At 41.4% G+C, this 26,010-nt stretch overlaps 1 protein-coding gene across 3 annotated transcripts in view; it reads left to right on the top strand.

The window, feature by feature from the left end:
* The window catches only part of MCCC2 (methylcrotonyl-CoA carboxylase subunit 2), a 71,075-nt gene that overhangs the window by 28,199 nt on the left and 16,866 nt on the right, over positions 1-26,010 (top strand). For all 3 annotated transcript variants that reach the window (XM_084833510.1, XM_084833511.1, XM_084833512.1), the window contains 8 exons: positions 7,651-7,715; positions 8,328-8,427; positions 9,586-9,681; positions 12,917-12,989; positions 13,243-13,319; positions 18,749-18,815; positions 19,406-19,562; positions 20,507-20,621. In XM_084833510.1, the coding sequence (XP_084689636.1) occupies positions 7,651-7,715; positions 8,328-8,427; positions 9,586-9,681; positions 12,917-12,989; positions 13,243-13,319; positions 18,749-18,815; positions 19,406-19,562; positions 20,507-20,621 (750 nt within the window). The remainder of the gene's footprint in view (positions 1-7,650; positions 7,716-8,327; positions 8,428-9,585; positions 9,682-12,916; positions 12,990-13,242; positions 13,320-18,748; positions 18,816-19,405; positions 19,563-20,506; positions 20,622-26,010) is intronic.

The raw sequence follows: 26,010 nt of genomic DNA, 5'->3' as shown, positions 1-26,010 counted from the left end.
CACACAAGAGGAGGAAAGTGAAAACTTCCACTTCTACTTAAAGAACCAACTCCAGTCCCGTGTTATGTATGTACTCAGGGTAACTGTGGTTTCTTCTAACCAAAGCTAGTTTAAACAAACCAGGATCAAACAGTTACCAAAGAGCCAATTTTTCCCTGTTTGTGTGTATTTCCTTGTAAATCAGTACCTGTTACTCAGCAGCAGATGCCTTTGAATCCCTGTCCGTTTTGTTATACTGTTAGTGAAGTAATGCTAGTTACTTGTGAGTGCTTGCAGTAGTGTTTTCCCCCTTTGAAGGGTCATATTCTCATTGGCTCAAGCCACAAATGGGCTCGACCATCACCTCCTCCTGTGAGACTGCGTCTGTCTCTTAACAGCAGAACCAGGAAATTAAAAAAAAGATTTCTTCTTTTTCTGATCCATGGAAGTTTTTATTCTACAACACATTTGTTAGTCTTTAAGATGCTACAGGACTCTTTCCCGCTCTTCTAGAGAGGTTCTGACATGGGGTAACTTCCTGCTGCTGCTTGGTCCTTGAGATACCTACTGTATGCTAGTTTTCATCTTTGCAAATGGAGTAAACAAAAGGACTATTGGGGAACCAATTAGGTTGGGGGTTCCTGTCTAGCCTTAACGCTTACCCAGATAGTTTTAGACAAGGCAAACGTCTAAAACGTGTATTTTCTGTCTTCACATCATTTTAGAAGCTTTTCTTCCTTTTTACTTTTTAATGCTGTGTTATATCCTTAACTACATCCAAATCTGCTTTTTAATTATATTGCCTATTCTTGCTACTCTTCTGGCTATACACTACTAGAATTTTGGTTTCCCATAAATACTAAGATTGTTTTTATAAGAGGAGTAGAATAAGCATTCTAATGGCATGGATGGAGAAATGGCAGCTGCCTAAGTTTTTATGATGTCGAGGGTCTGTAGCACCCCAGAAAAAGCTATATAAATTTGTTTGCTTCATATCAAAGAGAAACATACAATGTAATTTTAGAATTTTAAAAATATGTACTTGTTGAAGTATACTTGAATGAAATTGCTAACCACTACTTAGACTTTTTCTACGTATCAAGATGACTTGTTGGCAGCAGAGTTAAAACATGCAAATTGCATTGCTTAGCTTGCAGGAATAATGACTTCATTGTGGGAAGTGTTTTCCTGTGTCAGGGTTAGTTTTCTGGTACAAAGTAATCAGCAAAAGCAGACATAGAAAATCAATAGCAACCTTTGAATGATGAAACTCTGCAATTTAGTACTAATTAATCTGTTACTTAATTTCCTGTTGGAATTTTAGGCACTAATTATATCACTTTGGAAAATGGAAAAGAGTCAGAGCATATTGATTAGCTGCAAGTGAAAGATCTTTTAAAAATCTAGGATTTGTTTAAATGTAGGTAGCTTTGACACTGCTAACTCTAACAGTAATGGGGAATAAGGGCAGGCAGCCTCTGCTTTTGTCATGGATGATAAAGCTTGATGGAGCATAAGGCTACCAATGGCTATTAATCATGGTGTTTATATACTGCCTCCAGCATTAGAGGCAGTATGCATCTGTATGCCAGTTGCTGGGGAGCAAGAGTGGGAGGGTGCTGTTGAGCTCAAGTCCTGCTTTCAGCTTCCCATTGAGGCATCTGGTTGGCCACTGTGTAAAACAGAATGCTAGATAGGCCTTTGGTCTGATCTGGCATGGCTCTTCTTATCAATTAATACTAATATTAAGTTTTTGGGAAATTATGCCATATTTGTCTTCCAGAATGATTATTTTATACAGGGCTATTTATATCAGCCCCTTCATGGATCACTGCCTTGTTGTGGCGAAGGGGCTTGCGTAACTCAGTGAAGCCATAAGCTATGTCCTGCAGGGCCACCCAAGATGGACAGGTCATGGCAGAGAGTTCTGACAAAATGTGGTCCACTGGAGAAGGAAATGACAACCCACTCCAGTATTCTTGCCAAGAAAACCCCATGGAACGTATCACAAGGCTAAAAGGTGTGACGCCGGAAGATGAGCCCCTCAGGTCGGAAGGTGTCCAATATACTACTGGGGAAGAGCAGAGGGTATTTCCAAGTAGCACAGAAAGAGTGAAGCGGCTGGGCCAAAGCCAAAAGGACACTCAGCTGTGGATGTGTCTGGTGGTGAAAAGAAAGTCTGATGCTGTAAAGAACTATATTGTTTAGGAACCTGGAATGTCAGATCAATGAATCAAGGTAAGCTGGAGGTGGTCAAACACGAGATGGCAAGACTGATCATCAACATCTTGGGAATCAGTGAACTAAAATGGACAGGCATGGGCAAATTTAATTCAGGTGACCATCATATCTACTATTGTGGGCAAGAATCCCTTAGAAGAAATGGAGTAGCACTCATAGTCAACAAAAGGGTGGGAAAAGCAGTACTGGGGTACAACCTCAAAAACGATAGAATGATCTAAGTACGAATCCAAGGCAAACCATTCAACCTCACAGTAATTCAAGTCTATGCCTCAACCACTGATGCCGAAGAAGCTGAGGTTGATCGGTTCTGTGAAGACCTACAACACCTTCTAGAACTAACACCCAAAAAAGATGTCCTTTTCATCATAGGGGATTGGAATGCTAAAGTAGGAAGTCAAGAAATCACTGGGATAACAGGCAAGCATGGCCTTGGTGTACAAAATGAAGCAGGACAAAGGCTAATAGAGTTTTGCCAAGAGAACATGCTGATCATAGCAAACACTCCTTTCCAACAGCACAAGAGGCGACTCCACACATGGACATCACCAGATGGTCAATATCGAAATCAGATTGATTATGTCCTTTGCAGCCAAAGATGGAGAAGCTCTATACAGTCAGTCAAAACAAGACCTGGAGCTGACTGTGGCTCAGATCATGAGCTTCTTGTTGCAAAATTTCGTCTTAAATTGAAGAACATAGGGAAAACCACTAAACCATTCAGGTATGACCTAAATCATATCCCTTATGAATATACAGTGGAGGTGAGGAATAGATTTCAGGGATTAGACCTGATAGACAGAGTGCCTGAGGAACTATGGACGGAGGTCCGTAACATTGTTCAGGAGGCAACAACGAAATCCATCCCAAAGAAAAAGAAATGCAAGAAAGCAAAGTGGCTGTCTGATGAAGCTTTACAAGTAGCTGAGGAAAGAAGGGAAGCGAGAAGCATGGGAGAAAGGGGAAGATATATCCAACTGAATGCAGAGTTCCAGAGAATAGCAAGGAGAGACAAGAAGGCCTTTTTAAATGAAAAATGCAAAGAAATTGAGGAAAACAATAGAATGGGAAAGACTAGAGATCTTTTCAAGAAAATTGGAGATCTCAAGGGAACGTTTTGTGCAAAGACGGGCATGATAAAGGACAAAAAAGGCAGGGACCTAAGAGAAGCAGATGAGATTAAGAAGAGGTGGAAAGAATACACAGAAGAACTATACAGGAAAGATCTGAATGTCCCTGATAGCCATGATAGTGCGGTCACTGAACTTGAGCTGGACATCCTTGCGAGTGAAGTCAAGTGGGCCTTAGGAAGCATTACTAACAACAAAGCTAGCGGAGATGACAGTATTCCAGCTGAGCTATTTAAAATCCTAAAAGGTGATGCTGTTAAAGTGCTGCGCTCAATATGCCAACACATTTGGAACACTCAACAGTGGCCACAAGACTGGAATAGGTCAGTTTACATTCCAATTCCAAAGAAGGGCAACGCCAAAGAGTGTTCAAACTACCGCACAATTGTGCTCATTTCACATGCCAGCAAGGTGATGCTCAAAATCCTACAAGCTAGGCTTCAGCAGTATGCGAACCGAGAACTACCGGAAGTACAAGCTGGGTTTCGAAGAGGCAGAGGAACTAGAGATCAAATCGCCAACATTCGCTGGATCATGGAGAAAGCAAGAGAATTCCAGAAAAACGTCTATTTCTGCTTCATTGACTACGCTAAAGCCTTTGATTGTGTGGATCACAACAAACTGTGGCAAATTCTTAAAGAGATGGGACTACCAGACCACCTTACCTGAGAAACCTGTATGAGGGTCAAGAAGCAACAGTAAGAACCAGACATGGAACAACCGAGTGGTTCAAAATTGGGAAAGGAGTACGACAAGGCTGCATATTGTCGCCCTGCTTATTTAACTTATATGCAGAGTACATCATGAGAAACGCCGGGTTGGATGAATCAGAGGTCGGAATTAAGATTGCTGGGAGAATTCTGAACAACCTCAGATATGCAGATGATACCACCCTAATGGCAGAAAGTGAAGAGAATCTAAAGAGCGTCTTGTGGAGGGTGAAAGTGGAGAGTGCAAAAGCTGGTCTGAAACTCAACATTGAAAAAGCAAAGATCATGGCAGCTGGCCCCATCACTTCCTGGCATCTAGAAGGGGAAGAAATGGAAGCAGTGACAGATTTTATTTTCTTGGGCTCCAAGATTACCGCAGACGGTGACTGTAGCCATGAATTTAAAAGACGCTTGCTCCTTGGGAGGAAAGCTATGGTAAATCTAGACAGCATAGTAAGAAGCAGAGACATCACCTTGCCGACAAAGGTCTGTCTAATCAAAGCTATGGTTTTCCCAGTAGTAATGTATGGCTGTGAGAGCTGGACTATAAGGAAGGCTGAGCGCCGAAGAATGGATGCTTTTAAACTGTGTTGCTGGAGAAGACTCTTACGAGTCCCCTGTACTGCAAGGAGGTCAAATCAGACCATCCTAAAGGAAATCAACCCTGACTGCTCATTGGAAGGACAGATACTGAAGCTGAAGCTCAAATATTTTGGCCACCTCTTCTTTTGATGAAGAGAAAACTCCCTGGAAAAGACCCTGATGCTGGGAAAGATTGAAGGCAAAAAGAGAAGGGGACGGCAGAGGATGAGATGGCTAGATAGCATCACCGATGCAATGAATATGAACTTGAGCACAGTTCGGGAGAGAGCAGAGGACAGGAAGGCCTGGCGTGCTATGGTCCATGGGGTCACGAAGAGTCGGACACGACTTAACGACTGAACAACATTTATATCAGACTGGTGAACAATACATATAAAAAGTGTTGTACAACCACAACATGCAGTAAAAACAATCAAATAACCATCATAAAACTGCAGTAAAATGTAATAAGACAACCTGACTGGTTTAAAATGCCTGGGCAAAGAGAAAACTTTTGACTTGGCACTGAAATGTTTGCAAGGTCAGTGCGAGTCACACCTCCATGGGGATTAGCCATTGGGTGTATTTTAATCAGTCCACTCCCCTGGTTTGATCTAGAATGTGAATCTTTCTTCTGCTGTTAAGCTTCAGAGCCTTCTTCTGCCACCATCCACGATGTACTGCACCCATGCAAGTTCCGTTGAAATAGAGGGGAAGTAGTATTCTTCAAGAACAGAGCTCAGTGGATTTCACTCTTTCCTGTTTCTTGTTCATGGTCCTTAGGTTTCCAGAGTGGTTGGATTTCGCATTTTCTCTTTCATAAGTTGTTGTAACACTTCAGTAATCTGCTTCCCCTCCATTAGAGTCCCTCAGGGATCTGTTCTTAGACTTCTGCTATTATGTCTCTACATGTAGTTCCTGGTACACCTCATCAGATCCACTGCTCTATCTCTCTACCCCAGAACTTTGTTCCTCCATTCAGTCACTCATCTCCAAGTGCCTACATGATATTTCTGTTTGGAAGTGTTTTACTACCTCAAACTCAAGATGTCCAAAACAGAACTTCTAATCTTTCCACTCCTTGAATACTCTCCATATCTGCTGACAACATCATCAGCCATTATTTTGATCAGGCACACAGATGAGGCTTTATCTCTGATTCCTCCCTTTCCTTTGCTCCCCATATGCAGTACATTGCCAAGTCACATTGCTTCTCCCTATATAACATTGCAAAAATGTACCACCACCCCTTCTCCATCCCTTCGGTGAAGGCTGTGGCTCATGGCTGGACTACTGCAACTTTCTGCTCTCTGGCCTTCCGTTGTTGTATCTTGGTTCTTCCCTCTCTATTCTGAACTCTATTCTAAAGTTATTTACCTCCCTCATCACCCAGACCTTGTGGTCCCCCTCCTTAAATCCCTTCACTGGCTTCCTGTCCACTCCAGGACAGACGCTTCATCCTTACTTTCAAAAGTCTTCCATGGCCTCTCCCCCACTCCCTACAGTTATTCCATCCTGATATATCTCTATCCATGCCTGTCACTTCTCCAGCTCTACCATCCTCAGTGATCCAAAGGTCCCTAGCTTCCTTGAATGTCTCTGCCCTTTCCCTTGCTTGCTTCTTAGAACTCCCTCCTAGAGCACTGTGCAACACTACCTCTCTTTCATCCTTTCATACCTACCTTTACTAAAACTCAGCTTAAATATGAACTAAATTCATACTTTCCAGTTTTATTCTTCCCTTCCTTGCCTCCCCTATGTCAAACTGTAGAATACAAATTCCTTAGAGTGAGACCTGTTCCTTTGTTACCTTCTACGAAGCACTGTGTACATTAATGGTGCTGAATAAATAACAGTAATAGTATGTATGTATGTATTTATTTATTACATTTATATCCCACCTTTTTTCCTCTTTGAGGAACCCAAGGTGGCGTACATAATCCTCTTCCTCTCCATTTTAGCCTCATAACAACAATCCTGAGAGGTAGGTTGGGCTGAGAGTCTGTGACTGGCCCAAAGTCACCCAGTGAGCTTCCGTGGCCGAGTGGGGACTAGAACCCAGATCTCCTGGCTCCCCGTCCAACACTCTAGCCACTACACCACACTGGCTCTCAGCCATTTTGTTTAAAATATTAGCTGCCTATCATATATACTGGTAGCGAACTCAATTCTCCCCAGTGCTGGTCCTTGTGTAACCAAAATGCTGCCATCCATGCACAAGAGGAACGTATCAACAGGCTTGGGGTAGCCCCAACGTTTATAGGAGTACAATTTTTTTTAAAGGAAAAAATGCTAAAGTGGGCCCCCCAGAAACATCACAGTGAGGACTGAGCATGCTCAGCAGGCATGGAATTTTGCCTGATGGGTATGGGGAGCGGCAAACTGGGAGGTGTCTTTATTTTATTATTTTATTTACTTTATTGATTACATTACTGTACCACCCAGTAGCCAAAGCTCTCTGGATGAATGGAATGGAATATCTTGAACAGGAGAACTCCACACTGCAACATTTTGTTACAGATACCACTTGTTTTCTTTATAATAGTAAATGATAAGCCCCAGAGTTCTGATGCAGGTGCAACATTCCCAAATCTATTAAATGTAATTAAGGGTATGGGAGCACCCTGCTGGCTTGCATGCTCCCTGCCCTCCTATCTTCCTCTTTCTGGCTTGAATTCCTTCCTCTCTTTTGTTTCCAGCATTATGTTTGGTGTAGCATTATGTCGGCACTGAAGTTAACACAAATCAACCGTAAACCAGAGTTTGATACTAGTTTCAAACTGTATTTTAAAGCTAACCAGTTGAGAAATATGCTTTCTGTACTGGGTGGTGAGAACTGTGGGTTTGGAGATCGTCAGACTGAAAAAAAAACAGGCAGCATCCAAAGACTGGATGATTTGGAAGGTTATGGTAACGTAAAAAAAACAAAAACAAGTGTGAAAGGTGACTAATTCCAAGTGTCCCAGTTCTGTGAGTTGCTGTGCTGTGGCTTTGCTTTTGTGCTTTAGGTTAAAGCAGCAACTGGAGAGGAGGTATCGGCAGAGGCTCTTGGAGGTGCTGATCTTCACTGCAGGTAAAATAAAATGCTCCCTTCTCCCAAGACATTTTAATGGTACTGATTATAACTTATGTTGGTGTTTTAAACAATGGTGGAATCCTCTGTTACTGCTGTCAGTGGATATCGCTGACCTGGTTTGCACATAACAACAGCCCGTTGGTTAAACAACCTATGGGCTGTCATGCACGAGCAGGAGAGAGCAGACACACTGCCTGCAGCATGGCTGCCACTTCCACTTCTACTCAACAGCCCATGATCAGCCCCTAAACAACTCAGCAGTCTGGATTCAGGCGACACACTTAGCAACCTATGAAGGAGCTGATCATGGTTTGCTGAGTAAAAGCGGAAGTGGCGGGCATGCTGCACACAGCGCCTTCACTCTTTCATGCTCATCCCCAACAGCCCATGGGTTGTTTATCCATGGGCTCTCGTTACTTGGGAACTGGCCCATTGTGACATGCTTATCCCTTGTTTCTCCAGGGTCCTTTGAGTGTTTGCTACGGCTTCAGGTGTTTTAGATTCTATGAGCAGTTTGGATTTTTTTTTGGTAATGTTTCAGCACTGAATTCCAAATAAAGATGTTTTCCTCATTTACATACCATAATTTTGTATGTCCAATCTGTGCAGAAAATCTGGCGTAACTGATCACTATGCTTTGGATGATAATCATGCACTCCATTTAGCTAGAAAAGTGGTGAGGAGTTTAAATTACCAGAAGAAAATTGATGTGAGTATACTTGTTTGTTTTTCTTTATAAGTGAAGTATGAGAACATAAAGAAATTTTATATTCTCCCATGTGAGCCTGCCTGGGTTTTAAGATCTTGCGGGGAGCTCTTCTCTTGGTACCACATATGGTGGGGACACACAAGAGGGCCTTCTCAGTGGCTGCGCTCAGGCTCTGGAACTCCCTGCCAAGAGAGGCTAGCTTGGCCCTCTCTCTGTTGTCCTTCTGCCACCAGACAAAGAGGTTTTTATTCAGACAGGCCTTTGGCATGTAGGCTGGTCTGTTGTCAAAGGGGTTTTTAACTGGTTGGGTCTGTTTCTTTTATTGTTACCTTTTTAATTGTGTTTTAATGGTTCTGGTTTTATGTTTTTAATTCAGATTTTAAAAAATCTTATTGTTACATGACTTGAGTGCCATTATTGCCAGAGAGGTGGGATATAAATAAAATCAATAATAATTTTATCTGCTACTGCTATGATATTAGGATGTGGCAACAGGAAGCGATGCTGTGGGAAACTATGCATTTAAAGGTCTGTGGCCTGGGGTGAACATAAAATAGCTGTTCTCTTAATCATAGTAAAAAGATTAGGGGGGGGAAACATGACTGCATATTTATGTGCTCTCACCTCTCTTATTCCCCTCTCCTATTTGAATTCTACCCCTCCTCCTTTGTTAGCTCTATCCATGGTATAATGTTATATCAGTGCTGATGCTAACCAGGGTTAGCTCTTAACTGGGGTTGGAAGATGATTTGCTAACCCTGGTTAATGTCAGCCATGGTAAGTGTCAGTACAGACATGTCATTACATCAAGGTTAATGCTGACAGGGAATTCACATGGTGGAAGGGAGAAGGATGGAGTGAACAGGCCCATAGCTTGTTCCTGGGATCTTAAGAGAGTGTAGTGCTTTGTCTGCAGTAGCTGTGACTGGAAAGATATAAATAACTTAGCAAGGGTTGTGTGGAAGAGACCAATGTTCTACAAATCTAGGGTAAGTTTAAATGTCATGTCATGCTGAATGAGACTCAGCTGTAAATATTGCAACCCGAGTTGGTTAAAGAGGGGCTCTGGAAACCAGTGGGGACCTACTGAAGAGTGTTCCAATTCACATGTAATGTTTTTTGTGGGGGTTTTGTTGGGGGGGATTGAAATTATTGCAGGTGACAGTAGAACCTTCAGAAGAACCTTTGTTTCCTCCTGATGAACTCTATGGGATAGTTGGAGAGCAGCAAAAAAGAACCTTTGATGTCAGAGAGGTAAAAATCCAAAATGCTGTTAGAAGAGCATGTGTCCACATGGGTGCTCACACATATAGATGTATAGAACGTATATACAGAGCTGCCTAATGTCACCAGCCAGGCGCTCAAGCTTCCAGGAACTCACATGCATTGTGGAAGTTACTGATCTTTGTTTCAGATTGTGTATTTTACTCACTTTGGGGCTGTTAAAATGTCTGAGCAAGTAGCTAGGTGCCCCTTCTCTTTCTTCCCATTTTGAGTTCGGTATTAACTCCTAAAAATAAAAGTTAGCAGTTAAGGGAGCAGCAGTGCTCAAATATGTGTCCCATCCTAAACAGGCCTTCAGTGCTCCTGCCCTTTTTCAGGAGGCCAAGTTCACAACTGCTTTATAAGCAGCGCTTCCTTGATTGTGTCTACAGATTCTTGTCAAATCTGTTGATATAACTGATCAAGTCTTGCAGTGGTGGGCAATGTGATTAGATAAACACTTCAGCTTCAATCTTTCCAAAACTAAACAAAAGCTGCTCCTCATTGGCACAGAGCAAACTTGACATATTGGCCCAAACTACTTTACACAAGCAGCTTTTGTATTTGGTCATTGATTGTAATGCTTGGGCTAGGTATTATTAGTATACCTAGAGGCTTTAGCAACTTCAGATTATTAATATAGTCTCTGCCTCCAGGGCTAATGTTCACAGTAGTAATTGCAGGTTGCCAACCTAAATTAGAGCCTGAGGTATGCACCCCATCAGAACAAACTTGATGGTTTAGCTTTGCTCAGGACAGTGACAAATAAACCACTAGGAAAAATTTGAAGGAAGATGTATATAATGTCATGTACTGAGCAGTAAAGTAGAGGTTCTGACAGTATCTGGCTTTTTTCATCTTTTTTGCGGGGGCAAACCTCACACTGGCCACAAAGCATCCCATAGTAAATTCTAATATTACAGGATATTTTTTGCTTTTCATTGTTCGTTTTGAAAGCCACTAAAATGTCAGTGAGTTGTAAAAAATATATAATGTTGGTCTTACATTGTTAAAACATTTTAAAAGGCCAGGTTTTATTGTTTTTTTTAAAGAATGCAAAGACTATATTTAGTGTTAGATTAGTTTTCATGGCAAATGTGTCTACACATCAATTAGACCACTCTCTAACATTTTCACTGTCCCATTTCTTCTGGAAGTTGTAGAACCACCAAATGCAAAACTTCTGCCATTTTTTTTTTTTTTTACAAATAAACATGTCATATGAATTTATTATATGTAGTTACTACAAATCTTCACACTAGGCATTATTCATACTGAACTTATTATCCATTCCTTAAGTACAACATTTCACAATAAGATAAACATACAGAAGATTGAATGGCGTCCTAAAACTTGTTCCATTATATCACAAATAAAATACCATTCTGAAAGCACTACTTTTTTCCAATTACTGGCTATATATCTTGGCTGCTTTCAGTACATTGATTACCAACTCTAAACCAGATTCTGGTACTGTATTATTTACATAACATAGAATAACCACCTTGGGATCTTTTGGTAGAGAGTAGCCCATAATTTCTTCAATTATTCTGATAACCTTTATCAAAAATTGAATGATAACTGGATGTGTCCAAAATATATGAAACAGAAGCAGGCAATGCAGAACATTACCAACACGCATCGTGTCCTGTATTATAAGTTAAAGATATCCTATGTGGGGTACCACTGGTACTGAACCTTATAAAAGCTTTCCTTGGTCAGCTGAAATCAGTCTAGATTGAACATATCTCTCCTGTTTCTCCTTAGAGTGGCAATTTTTATTTTGTACATTTAACAGCATTTCGTAGATTTTATGAATAAGACCTTGAGATATACGCTTTGATATTTCTAATTGAAATAGGGTCTCTTGTCTCAAAATCCCCATATTTCCTCATTAGAGCCCTAACATGCCTCAATGGAAAAAACTGAAACAAAGGAGGCCTGTTTCCACCTAACCTCTCACCAATTTCTTCCAGTCAAAAACCCTCCATTATTAAACATGTTCTTACTAGAGACAATTCCAGTTGAGGTATCACACAGCTGTTCTCCTACTGGAATAACATGTTTATTATACAAAACAGAAGTCTACAGTGATAGTCAGGACTCGATTTAGAACTTATTTCAATAGTAGATTCAGCTGGGTTAACTTTACACAAGTTGGATCTCCAAGATCTCTCTCAAACTGCATTAGACTGAATAAATTATAGTATAACACCTTCTATTAAGCCTGGGGAAAACATTCAGTCGTTGTTGTTCAGTCATTAAGTCATGTCTGACTCGTCGTGACCCCATGGACCATAGCACGCCAGGCTTACCTGTCCTCCACTCTCTCCCGGAGTGTGCTCAAGTTCATATTCATTGCATTGGTGATGCTATCTCAGTCATTGAGGCCAGCATGTGTGATAATAATAGCCTCACATCTGGAATGTTCACGCCACATTTATCCCCTCTTTTTTTAACATAACATCTTATGTGCTATTCTTGGGTGTTTTCAATTCCAGACAAACTTTGAAATTAATCTTTGTCAGGTTTTCAGAATAGAAGCATCAACAGTAAAAGGTGTATTCATAAGTAAAAACAATATACGAGGAACACATTCATTTTAATTGCAGCAGTTCTACTCATCCAAGATATAGGAAGAATTGACCAGAAATTCACATTATTCCCCATGTTGTTCATTAATTTATCATAGCTTATCTTTATAATGTTGTTTGGGTTTGTTATTTAGCCATATCCCTAAATATTTTCCTGTAGTTTTCTATTAAATTTTCATAAGGGAAAATAATTTATTTTTGTATCAGCATCTAAATTCCAACCCATCACTTCCAGTTTATTGAAATTTGCCTTGTAACTTGGCATTCTAAGGATTATGGAAGTTCACTCATACTGACGTTCCCTACTAACCATTGTATGATCTATTTTCTTTTCCTAAATTCATGGTGACAAAGGAATGGGAAGGGGGTGATGTGAAACAGTTAGAATGTTGTACCTTGTCAATATGTTAGGGCAAGGTGAGGTACTGTGGCTTGTTTCCCATAATAATGTGGGTTTCCATTGCAAACCCAGTCAGCTAGTTGATGTTACTGGTAAATTGGGCTTGAAATATATCATCGTAATAGCAATCTAATATATAAATGAAGATGCTCTTAAAAACACCTTAAAGAATAGCAAAGAGTGAACTGCTAATAATGGATGTCTTGTTCGTTTTTTTTTTTTTTCATTTAAGGTTATTGCTAGAATTGTTGATGGAAGCAAATTTGATGAATTTAAAGCCTTATATGGGGATACGTTAATCACAGGTATTATTTTTAAGTGACTGTATAACTTTCCTGAAGCTTTCTATTTTGATTTTGTTTGCCTTTTGAAAAATGTTTTATAACAGCTTGTAGAAAATAAAATAGGTTTTATAAGAAGTATTGTGGTTGCAGACTGCAAACTCCTCACTCATACTCTAGACTTCATTCAGAGAGGGTACTGGAATCTTTTAAGTTTGAAGCCTTTCATTTTGGAAATAAATGTGCAATATTCTCTTGATCTTCTTATTTTCTTCAGGGTTTGCTCGAATATTTGGTTACCCAGTAGGAATCATTGGAAACAATGGTGTTCTTTTTTCAGAATCAGCAAAGAAGGCAAGTATAATATCAGTTATGGAAGCTCTGCCTTCCAAATTTCCATTGTTGCTGAGAATCAAAGCAAACACTGTACACTAGAATCCATAGGGAATATTTATCTTTTTGGAAATTACTCGTGACTAAAAGTGACATATCTTTTTAAAACATAGTCTACACAGACAACTTCATTTTTATTAAATACAGCATTTAAGTGCATTTAGGGATCAATCCTATGGACATTAGACAGTGTCCTGGGGGGGCCATAGGATATTTTGGATTCCTGGATCCAAAGCTGGAGACAGTTCTCTGACTTCGGATCCAGAAATCTGTTCTTTCCTCCCCCTCACAGCCAGTATGGACAGAACCAGGCCAGCTGCCTCTCCGAGGCTGCAAAAACAACCTCGGAGAGGAGGTAAAGGGGGCGTTTGTGTGGGCGGGGAGCGGAGAAGACTTGAGAGATCAGCTTACAAAATATTGCCAGGCCTCTCCAGCCTCCTTCCCCCTCCCTCTGCAGCACCCCAGCTAGATGTGGGGGAAAGTCTTATCTAGCGAAAATGCAAGGTGGGAGGAGTGCAGAAGCAAAGATGACCTCTGCTGCTCCTCCCGCTCCTCATTGGATACCCGTAAGCCTTGGGAGCATCAGGATAGGATTGTGCTCTTAGTTACTCTAGCTGGTAGTTAGATGTACATGTGCCCAGCAGGAAGAAGCATTTCCAAGCAATTCTGTCATAGTTTTATTGTCTAATAGTATTTCTAGCCATTTTAGTCCCATAGGGTCAGTATTATATAAAATTACCTTAGATGGCTGTCCCTTCTTCTAGTCCTTTTGTGGAGCTTGATAGCTATTTCAGCTATCCCCTTGAGCTTAAAGGTGTTACTGGTTAATGCCCGAATGGTTAACAATAAAGCCACAGCCATCTGGGACTTGATTCTGGATGAGCAAGCCATTGTTGATGTTGGGTATACGAGAGAAGGTGGGGTCTCCCTGCCTGACCTGGGTGAGATATTCTCCAAAGGAATTGCTACTAACCCCCAAAGGAATCGCCACTTACTAAGCCCTGTTGGCTCTCTCTGGTCAGGTGTTTGAATTGCTCTATACATTAGATAAAATGTAATGGCCCTTCAACAGAACTGATAATAGTTTTTACTTCTTCTTTATTACATTTCTATACCACCCCATAGCAGAAGTTCTCTGGACTGTTTACAGAAGTTAAAACATTAAAAATGTTAAATGTTAAACTTAAATAGCGTTGCTGCTGAAAACACTCCTTAGAAACATGGTTATTTCCTGTAACAATCTTACCATTTCAATTCATCAGCTTCAAAACTTTTTCCTGATCCCAGTCATAGAATTGTATAATTGAAAAGGTTGTTCTTAAACCAGCCCCTCCTAATGGATGAGTCTATATAAAAGAAACCTACAGCATATGGATGCTAAGCCATCCGGTGGTTATTGTTTTCCAATTTAGATTTGACCCCTCCCATTGATAACACCAATAAATATTTTAGAGATCAAGACTTTGTTGTTTTTAGGAATCTGGTGTAGCATATGGCTGAGGGACTTTGTCTGCTAGCCTCTGTGATACTACTGATTTGATTTAGAGGGTTGCAACTAGATAATGCATGTGACTTGCTCTGAACATTTGAAAGCACCATACAGTTGTTAAGTATTTGTTGTTGCTGCTGTTAAAGTTGTTGAAACTTTTCTCAAGACCTGCCATGCTGCAATAATTTTTCAGTCTAATCTGTTCTTTGCCACTCTTCAGATCAATGGCCTGAAGGTACTATTTCTAGCATTCAGTAGGGCTGCAAACTGTTACCTCAGTTTATCACATCCTCATATGTTAAAACTTGCTTCAAATCTATTTTAGCAGTGATCGGGGAATGAGTAACTGATTCACAGATCAACTGTTAAATAAATATATAATATTAATTAGGAAAAGTATTTTTAAAAAATGCTTTCATTTCTTTGTGGAAAAGTCACTGAGAGTATTATTACAATTAGGAAAAATAACAAACATGGTTATACTCAAAGAGGCAGTTTGCACATAATGGCAAATTCTGTGTGTTCCTCACTTCTGCTTTTAATAAACAACCTACAATTGGCTGGTCGTAGGTTGTTGAATGTGATGTGTGAACCCAAATGGCTGGATTATTTAGGGGCTAAACAACCCAATGGTTAACCAAAAACAAACCATGGGTCAAAAATTTTGGTCGTTTTCATTTGTGGGAACTGGGAAAGTGCAATTTCATGTCTGAATGTTTTTGTTTTAATTAGAAGTGTGTTATATGTAATGTAAAAGATAATGATTCTGTGAGAGATTATTTTTAGTTATAGCAGCTTGATAAACATTACCTTGGAAGCGTTCCATTGATTTTAAGAGTGGATAGGTCGCAAGGTGTCCAATATACTACTGGGGAAGAGCAGAGGGTATTTCCAAGTAGCGCCAGAACGAGTGAAGCGGCTGGGCCAAAGCCGAAAGGACACTCAGCTGTGGATGTGTCTGGTGGTGAAAAGAAAATCCGATGCTGTAAAGAACAATATTGTTTAGGAACCTGGAATGTCAGATCAATGAATCAAGGTAAGCTGGAGGTGGTCAAACATGAGATGGCAAGATTGAACATCGACATCTTGGGAATCAGTGAACTCAAATGGACAGGCATGGGCGAATTTCATTCAGGTGACCATCATACCTACTATTGTGGGCAAGAATCCCTTAGAAGAAATGGAGTAGCACTCATAGTCAACAAAAGGGTGGGAAAAGCAGTACTGGGGTACAATCTTAAAAATGATAGAATGATCTCAGTACGAATCCAAGGCAAACCATTCAACATCACAGTAATTCAAGTCTATGCCCCAACCACTGATGCCGAAGAAGCTGAGGTTGTTCGGTTCTATGAAGACCTACAACACCTTCTAGAACTAACACCCAAAAAAGATGTCCTCTTCATCATAGGGGATTGGAATGCTAAAGTGGGAAGTCAAGAAATCACTGGGATAACAGGCAGGCATGGCCTTGGTGTACAAAATGAAGCAGGACAAAAGCTAATAGAGTTTTGCCAAGAGAACATGCTGATCATAGCAAACACTCTTTTCCAACAGCACAAGAGACGACTCTACACATGGACATCACCAGATGGTCAATATCAAAATCAGATTGATTATGTCCTTTGCAGCCAAAGATGGAGAAGCTCTATACAGTCAGTCAAAACAAGACCTGGAGCTGACTGTGGCTCAGATCATGAGCTTCTTGTTGCAAAATATCGGCTTCAATTGAAGAACGTAGGGAAAACCACTAAACCATTCAGGTATGACCTCAATCATATCCCTTATGAATATACAGTGGAGGTGAGGAATAGATTTCAGGGATTAGACCTGATAGACAGAGTGCCTGAGGAACTATGGACGGAGGTCCGTAACATTGTTCAGGAGGCAGCAACGAAATCCATCCCAAAGAAAAAGAAATGCAAGAAAGCCAAGTGGCTGTCTGATGAGGCTTTACAAGTAGCTGAGGAAAGAAGGGAAGCAAAAAGCAAGGGAGAAAGGGGAAGATATATCCAACTGAATGCAGAGTTCCAGAGAATAGCAAGGAGAGACAAGAAGGCCTTCTTAAATGAACAATGCAAAGAAATCGAGGAAAACAACAGAATGGGCAAGACTAGAGATCGCTTCAAGAGAATCGGAGATCTCAAGGGAACGTTTTGTGCAAAGACGGGCATGATAAAGGACAAAGAAGGCAGGGACCTAACAGATGCAGATGAGATTAAGAAGAGGTGGCAAGAATACACAGAAGAACTATACAGGAAAGATCTGAATGTCCCTGATAGCCATGATAGTGCGGTCACTGAACTTGAGCCGGACATCCTCGAGAGTGAAGTCAAGTGGGCCTTAGGAAGCATTACTAACAACAAAGCTAGCGGAGATGACAGTATTCCAGCTGAGCTATTTAAAATCCTAAAGGATGATGCTGTTAAAGTGCTGCATTCAATATGCCAACAAATTTGGAACACTCAACAATGGCCGCAAGACTGGAAAAGGTCAGTTTACATTCCAATTCCAAAGAAGGGCAACGTCAAAGAGTGTTCAAACTACCACACAATTGTGCTCATTTCACATGCCAGCAAGGTGATGCTCAAAATCCTACAAGCTAGGCTTCAGCAGTATGCGAACCGAGAACTACCGGAAGTACAAGCTGGGTTTCGAAGAGGCAGAGGAACTAGAGATCAAATCGCCAACATTCGCTGCATCATGGAGAAAGCAAGAGAATTCCAGAAAAACGTCTAATTCTGCTTCATTGACTACGCTAAAGCCTTTGATTGTGTGGATCACAACAAACTGTGGCAAATTCTTAAAGTGATGGGAGTACCAGACCACCTTACCTGTCTCCTGAGAAACCTGTACGAGGGTCAAGAAGCAACAGTAAGAAGCAGACATGGAACAACCGAGTGGTTCAAAATTGGGAAAGGAGTACGACAAGGCTGCATATTGTCACCCTGCTTATTTAACTTATATGCAGAGTACATCATGAGAAACGCCGGGTTGGATGAATCAGAGGTCGGAATTAAGATTGCTGGGAGAATTATCAACAACCGCCGATATGCAGACGATACCACCCTAATGGCAGAAAGCGAAGAGGATCTCAAGAGCCTCTTGTTGAGGGTGAAAGAGGAGAATGCAAAAGCTGGTTTGAAACTCAACATTAAAAAAACGAAGATCATGGCATCTGGCCCCATCACTTCCTGGCATCTAGAAGGGGAAGAAATGGAAGCAGTGACAGATTTTACTTTCTTGGGCTCCAAGATCACCGCAGACGATGACTGTAGCCATGAAATTAAAAGATGCTTGCTCCTTGGGAGGAAAGCTATGGCAAAGCTAGACAGCATAGTAAGAAGCAGAGACATCACCTTGCCGACAAAGGTCCGTCTAATCAAAGCTATGGTTTTCCCAGTAGTAATGTATGGCTGTGAGAGCTGGACTATAAGGAAGGCTGAGCGCCGAAGAATTGATGCTTTCGAACTGTGGTGCTGGAGAAGTCTCTTACGAGTCCCCTGGACTGCAAGGAGGTCAAAGTAGTCAATCCTAAAGGAAATCAACCCTGAGTGCTCATTGGAAGGACAGATACTGAAGCTGAAGCTCAAATATTTTGGCCACCTAATGCGGAGAGAAAACTCTCTGGAAAAGACCCTGATGCTGGGAAAGACTGAAGGCAAAAGGAGAAGGGGACGGCAGAGGATGAGATGGCTAGATAGCATCACCGATGCAATGAATATGAACTTGAGCACGCTCCGGGAGAGAGTGCAGGACAGGAAGGCCTGGCATGCTATGGTCCATGGGGTCACGAAGAGTCGGACACGACTGAACGACTGAACAAACAAAAGGCTTGTAAGTGAGTTGTTTAACTGTTACTTATCAGTAGATCAACTGTTAATCTCTTAATTCTTTACAGGGCACTCATTTTATTCAGCTTTGCTGTCAGAGAAACATTCCTATTCTGTTTTTGCAAAATATCACAGGTGAGTAAGCCATTATAATTATTTATGTAACCGAACATCAGGGAAAATAATTTATTTGGAACCACAGATTCATTGTGTAGCCCACTGGCAAATAAATGTGTCATAGTAATCCATTCTTATCCATTATTCATAACAACTTTGTTTGTGGGAGTGCTGTAGAGCTGACATTAAGTAGACTAATATTTGTTGTTGCTGTTGTTCATTTATAAAGTGTCCTAAAAACTAAGCATTATACAATGATTGAATTAAAAAGAAACTCTGGCTGCAGGCCTACAATTCACAAAAACAGTGATCTTAAAGTAATAGTAGGGTAATACAGTTTATTAAGACAGTATCACAAAGCAGTTAGTAAGTTGTTTAGGTTGGCCCAAGTGTGGCGCCTTCCAGATGTTTTGGGCTTAAATTCCCATCAGCCCCCATTCAGCATGACTAATGATCAGGAATGCTGGGAGTTGTAATCCAAAATGTCTGGATGGCCCAAGGTTGGGGAAGGCTTCCCTACTGTTATTTTTGCATCTTTTTCTAATGAACCAACAAGGCTACTTTGAATTTTTGTTGACAATGATCTTTCTGTTCTTACAATTAATTAGGTTTCATGGTCGGTAAAGACTATGAAGCTGGTGGAATAGCAAAAGATGGAGCCAAGATGGTTACTGCTGTAGCATGTGCCAGTGTGCCTAAAATAACAGTTATTATTGGAGGTTCCTATGGTGCTGGAAATTATGGGATGTGTGGAAGAGCATATAGGTAAGTATGTATCCCAAAATTATTCGTGATAAGTATTTACTATGAGTTTATAACACTTCCAAATTTAGTTGTGACACAGGTAGAGACAATGCTATTTATTTTTATTTGTTTGAAAAGTGGATTGGTCAACCCAGGGAGACCACAAAGCCATACTGCTGGGTGTAACATGTCATATGTCCTATTGAATTAGATCCTTGGATGATTCCTGTTCCATGAGGTGGATACCACTTTTATATGGGATGTTGCAGTATCATGGGACAAAAGTTAAAATGCCCCTTCTTTCTGGCTACAGATTCTGACATGAACACTGATACTCTTTGAGTATCATTAGCCTGGTTAAGGGTAACAGTAGCTCTGAAAAGCTTTCTGCTGCTTTCCTATGATGTAAATTGCAATGATAGCAAGAAAGTATTTCCTAGGTAGATAGTGGAGCAGGACTTGGAAACTCTCCTCCCCAGTAGTGTAATGGTAAATTTTGAAGTGCAGATGCTCACCATGACAAGTCCCCATAACCACGCCCTCAAGGGAAGTCCAAAAATTCAGGCACCTGTATTGATCCATATCAACAATTCTAGCAGTTTTTATCTCCATCAGGAGCAGGTCTTTTGTAAAGCTAATGAGTCTTAATTTCCCATTGAAGACCAAGCGACCCAATTACAACAGGGAACAATATATCGTTCTTAGGGAAATTCATTTTCCCCTAGCTACTGTGAGGATTGCAGCTAAGCTCAGAGGGTACAAGGAAGACTGAGGGGAGTGGCAGGTGACATCAGCATCCCTGCTAATCAAAAAGTGCCGGTGCTGCATCCTTGGGAGCCCTGGCTCCCTGCAGACATCCCATAAATTGCCCACTCCTACACCTCTCCCTTCCACCCCAAGCTAAAGTAATGTGAAAACAGCACAGGAGAAGTGTTCTGTATTAGTTTGATGTTTATATTTTTCAGTCCAAGGTTTCTTTTTATGTGGCCAAATGCTCGGATCTCAGTGATGGGCGGAGAACAAGCTGCGACGGTTTTGGCTACATTAGCCAAGGACCGAAAAGCAAGGGAAGGGAAGCAGGTTAGTAAGATTTTATAAGTAAATGCTCAAAATTCCACACTTGGTACCATCGCTCTGTTATAATTGCTTGATATGACAAAGTCAAGTTGGTACTCCATACCTAGCTGTACTCATTCATTTTAAGCGCAGCTGAAGCTTATTGAAATCTAAGTGTTACTTCCAAGTAGTTCATAGATAGTTCCATAGTAAATTAGGTAAATGTTAGGAATATACTGAAGTGCCCAAGCCACGCAGCCAATTAGGGCTCTAGTTTAGAAGAGCATTTATACCTACTTGTAAGGCTTTACAAAATTAGATCCATTATTGGTTTAGTACAGTTTGGACTCATGAAAGTGTACCCTGGTTTTATAAGTGAGCCATATTAAAAATAATTTTCTAGTTCTCATTCTTCCTCTTGGATATAAGCATGGCAGTGGATCTCGCCTTCATATTCATTTTCTCAGTATTGTCAGTCATTGTCAGATAAATTAAGATATTATCCCAGAGTGACACCCACTACCCCTCCCCCCCATTTTTTTTTTAAAAATGCTCATATCAGGAGCGCTACTTTTGGGGGCTCCGTACTGCTCTGGATGCAATTTTTTCACTTTAATAATAATTTAAAAATTAATACATTTTTTGGGTTGCCCAGTAGACAGCAGCCTGCCAGGAGGGGGGTCCAGGGTGCAGAAATGGCCCCCAGACCTCCCATTACTTATCTATCCCTGCATTAGACCAATTTCTATTGGAAAAATATTACTAGCTTTTGACTAATGCCAAAGAAATTAGCAGAAGAAATGGCCAAAATTTAGCCTAATGCCAAAGAAGTTAGCGGAGGAAATTGCTGTGCTAGCAGAGCTCTGCTACCTTTTTCCATTGTGCTAGCAGACCACTTTGTAAACCTAAGATCTGCAACTAGTTGCACAAGCAGAACTTTACTTGGATTCTCCCTTTGTGCATAGTTCGGAACTTGGTTTCTTCTGGTGCAATGTCATTTGCACTAGCAGAATGATATCATTGGATACAACCCTTTTGCAGTAATCCAAAGCACACTTATAAGGAAGCAAGTCCTACTGATTATAGTGTTACTTACTTCCAAATTAACATGCATGGGTTAGGCATTTAAAACCCCTCTATCAATTCTTTGTCCAATTTGCATTATCAGAAACTCAGAAAAAACTTGTATTGTCTTTGTACATAAAAATACCATTTTCACCTGCATCCAGTTTGATTTTTATTAAGATAGTTCCCATGCAAAGTACAATTAATATGCTATAAACAAACAAAATTAAATATGAGGAGGAGCACCAAATACCAGCTCACAAAGTTTCAACATAGGTACTTTTGAACAAGCCAAAATTCTTACAGTCTGCCTGGCTCACAACTGCAGAGGGACTATAGCTCAGTGGTAGAACAGCTGCCTTGCATGTAGAAGGTCTTGGGTTCAATTCCTAACATCTTCAGCTCAAAGCGTTGGGGAGAAAAGTCTTTGTCTGAAACTCTGGAGAGCCACTGCCATCTAGACAAATGCTGCACTAGATGAACAAATTATCTGATCTAGTATAAGGCAGCTTCCTATGTTCTAATGAAGGAGAGAGGCATTGCCATGCCTCCCACATTCCACTGACTCAGAAATCTGACAAGAGGTGCTGATTTGACAAAGGATACAAGTGCACACTTCTGTCCCAGGGGGAGGAGGACAAGAAGAGAAACAGAAAGTTTCTTTTAATAGGGTCCACTTACTCTTACAGTTAACTGGTTTTATATTGGTCCATACTCTACTAATTGATGATGATGATGGTTTTGGAATGTACCTGTTAATAGGTGTACGTGCTGTTCTCAGTTGGTGCCTTAATTGGTTGGAGTAGCTCCAACACTTTGACAGATGTTAGGAATGTTCATTCCTATATCTTCAATCTATGAACTGCTTCAACGTAATACCTAAATTTCACTGCAGTTATACCTAAATTTCAGTGCAGTGCAGTTTGTTGTTGTTCAGTCATTCAGTTGTGTCCGACTCTTCGTGACCCCATGGACCATAGCACGCCAGGCCTTCCTGTCCTGCGCTCTCTCCCGGAGCGTGCTCAAGTTCATATTCATTGCATCGGTGATGCTATCTAGCCATCTCATCCTCTGCCGTCCCCTTCTCCTTTTGCCTTCAGTCTTTCCCAGCATCAGGGTCTTTTCCAGAGAGTTTTCTCTTCGCATTAGGTGGCCAAAATATTTGAGCTTCAGCTTCAGTATCTGTCCTTCCAATGAGCACTCAGGGTTGATTTCCTTTAGGACGGACTGATTGGACCTCCTTGCAGTCCACGGGACTCGTAAGAGTCTTCTCCAGCACCACAGTTCGAAAGCATCAATTCTTCGGCGCTCAGCCTTCCTTATAGTCCAGCTCTCACATCCATACATTACTACTGGGAAAACCATAGCTTTGATTAGACGGACCTTTGTCGGCAAGGTGATGTCTCTGCTTCTTACTATGCTGTCTAGGTTTGCCATAGCTTTCCTCCCAAGGAGCAAGCGTCTTTTAATTTCATGGCTACAGTCACCGTCTGCGGTGATCTTGGAGCCCAAGAAAGTAAAATCTGTCACTGCTTCCATTTCTTCCCCTTCTAGATGCCAGGAAGTGATAGGGCCAGATGCCATGATCTTCGTTTTTTTAATGTTGAGTTTCAAACCAGCTTTTGCACTCTCCTCTTTCACCCTCAACAAGAGGCTCTTGAGATCCTCTTCGCTTTCTGCCATTAGGGTGGTATCATCTGCATATCGGCGGTTGTTGATAATTCTCCCAGCAATCTTAATTCCGACCTGTGATTCATCCAACCCGGCGTTTCTCATGATGTACTCTGCATATAAGTTAAATAAGCAGGGTGACAATATGCAGCCTTGTCGTACTCCTTTCCCAATTTTGAACCACTCGGTTGTTCCATGTCAGCTTCTTACTGTTGCTTCTTGACCCTTGTACAGGTTTCTCAGGAGACAGGTAAGGTGGTCTGGTACTCCCATCACTTTAAGAATTTGCCACAGTTTGTTGTGATCCACACAATCAAAGGCTTTAGCATAGTCAGTGAAGCAGAATTAGACGTTTTTCTGGAATTCTCTTGCTTTCTCCATGATGCAGCGAATGTTGGCGATTTGATCTCTAGTTCCTCTGCCTCTTCGAAACCCAGCTTGTACTGGTTCGCATACTGCTGAAGCCTAGCTTGTAGGATTTTGAGCATCACCTTGCTGGCATGTGAAATGAGCACAATTGTGTGGTAGTTTGAACACTCTTTGACGTTGCCCTTCTTTGGAATTGGAATGTAAACTGACCTTTTCCAGTCTTGCGGCCATTGTTGAGTGTTCCAAATTTGTTGGCATATTGAATGCAGCACTTTAACAGCATCATCTTTTAGGATTTTAAATAGCTCAGCTGGAATACTGTCATCTCCAGTAGCTTTGTTGTTAGTAATGCTTCCTAAGGCCCACTTGACTTCACTCGTGAGGATGTCCGGCTCAAGTTCAGTGACCGCACTATCATGGCTATCAGGGACATTCAGATCTTTCCTGTATAGTTCTTCTGTGTATTCTTGCCACCTCTTCTTAATCTCATCTGCATCTGTTAGGTCCCTGCCTTTTTTGTCCTTTATCATGCCCGTCTTTGCACAAAACGTTCCCTTGAGATCTCCGATTTTCTTGAAGAGATCTCTAGTCTTTCCCATTCTGTTGTTTTCCTCGATTTCTTTGCATTGTTCATTTAAGAAGGCCTTCTTGTCTCTCCTTGCTATTCTCTGGAACTCTGCATTCAGTTGGATATATCTTTCCCTTTCTCCCTTGCTTTTCACTTCCCTTCTTTCCTCAGCTACTTGTAAAGCCTCATCAGACAGCCACTTGGCTTTCTTGCATTTCTTTTTCTTTGGGATGGATTTCGTTGCTGCCTCCTGAACAATGTTACGGACCTCCGTCCATAGTTCCTCAGGCACTCTGTCTATCAGGTCTAATCCCTGAAATCTATTCCTCACCTCCACTGTATATTCATAAGGGATATGATTGAGGTCATACCTGAATGGTTTAGTGATTTTCCCTACGTTCTTCAATTTAAGCCGAAATTTTGCAACAAGAAGCTCATGATCTGAGCCACAGTCAGCTCCAGGTCTTGTTTTGACTGACTGTATAGAGCTTCTCCATCTTTGGCTGCAAAGGACATAATCAATCTGATTTCGATATTGACCATCTGGTGATGTCTATGTGTAGAGTCGTCTCTTGTGCTGTTGGAAAAGAATGTTTGCTATGATCAGCGTGTTCTCTTGGCAAAACTCTATTAGCTTTTGTCCTGCTTCATTTTGTACACCATGGCCATGCCTGCCTGTTATCCCGGTGATTTCTTGACTTCCTACTTTAGCATTCCAATCCCCTATGATGAAGAGGACATCTTTTTTGGGTGTTAGTTCTAGAAGGTGTTGTAGGTCTTCATAGAACCGATCAACCTCAGCTTCTTCGGCATCAGTGGTTGGGGCATAGACTTGAATTACTGTGATGTTGAATGGTTTGCCTTGGATTCGTACTGAGATCATTCTATCATTTTTAAGATTGTACCCCAGTACTGCTTTTCCCACCCTTTTGTTGACTATGAGTGCTACTCCATTTCTTCTAAGGGATTCTTGCCCACAATAGTAGGTATGATGGTCACCTGAATGAAATTCGCCCATGCCTGTCCATTTGAGTTCACTGATTCCCAAGATGTCGATGTTCAATCTTGCCATCTTATGTTTGACCACCTCCAGCTTGTTGTTGTTCAGTTGTTCAGTTGTGTCCGACTCTTCGTGACCCCATGGACCATAGCATGCCAGGCCTTCCTGTCCTGCGCTCTCTCCCGGAGTGTGCTCAAGTTCATATTCATTGCATCGGTGATGCTATCCAGCCATCTCATCCTCTGCCGTCCCCTTCTCCTTTTGCCTTCAGTCTTTCCCATCATCAGGGTCTTTTCCAGAGAGTTTTCTCTTCGCTTTAGGTGGCCAAAATATTTGACCTTCAGCTTCAGTATCTGTCCTTCCAATGAGCACTCAGGGTTGATTTCCTTTAGGATGGATTGATTTGACCTCCTTGCAGTCCCAGGGACTCGTAAGAGTCTTCTCCAGCACCACAGTTCGAAAGCATCAATTCTTCGGCGCTCAGCCTTCCTCCTGGTGCTACTTGGAAATACCCTCTGCTCTTCCCCAGTAGTATATTGGACACCTTCCAACCTGAGGGGCTCATCTTCCGGCATCATCTCTTTTAGCCTTGTGTTACGTTCCATGGGGTTTTCTTGGCAAGAATACTGGAGTGGGTTGCCATTTCCTTCTCCAGCGGACCACATTTTGTCAGAACTCTCTGCCATGACCTGTCCGTCTTGGGTGGCCCTGCACGGCATAGCTTATGGCTTCACTGAGTT

Source organism: Heloderma suspectum, chromosome 2 (genome assembly GCF_057233095.1).
Source record: "Heloderma suspectum isolate Gila_16-S chromosome 2, 16-S_ref, whole genome shotgun sequence".
In the NCBI taxonomy this organism is placed as follows: Eukaryota; Metazoa; Chordata; class Lepidosauria; order Squamata; family Helodermatidae; genus Heloderma; species Heloderma suspectum.
Note: the sequence above shows the minus strand (reverse complement) of the source record. Positions and strands in the feature narration are given on the sequence as shown.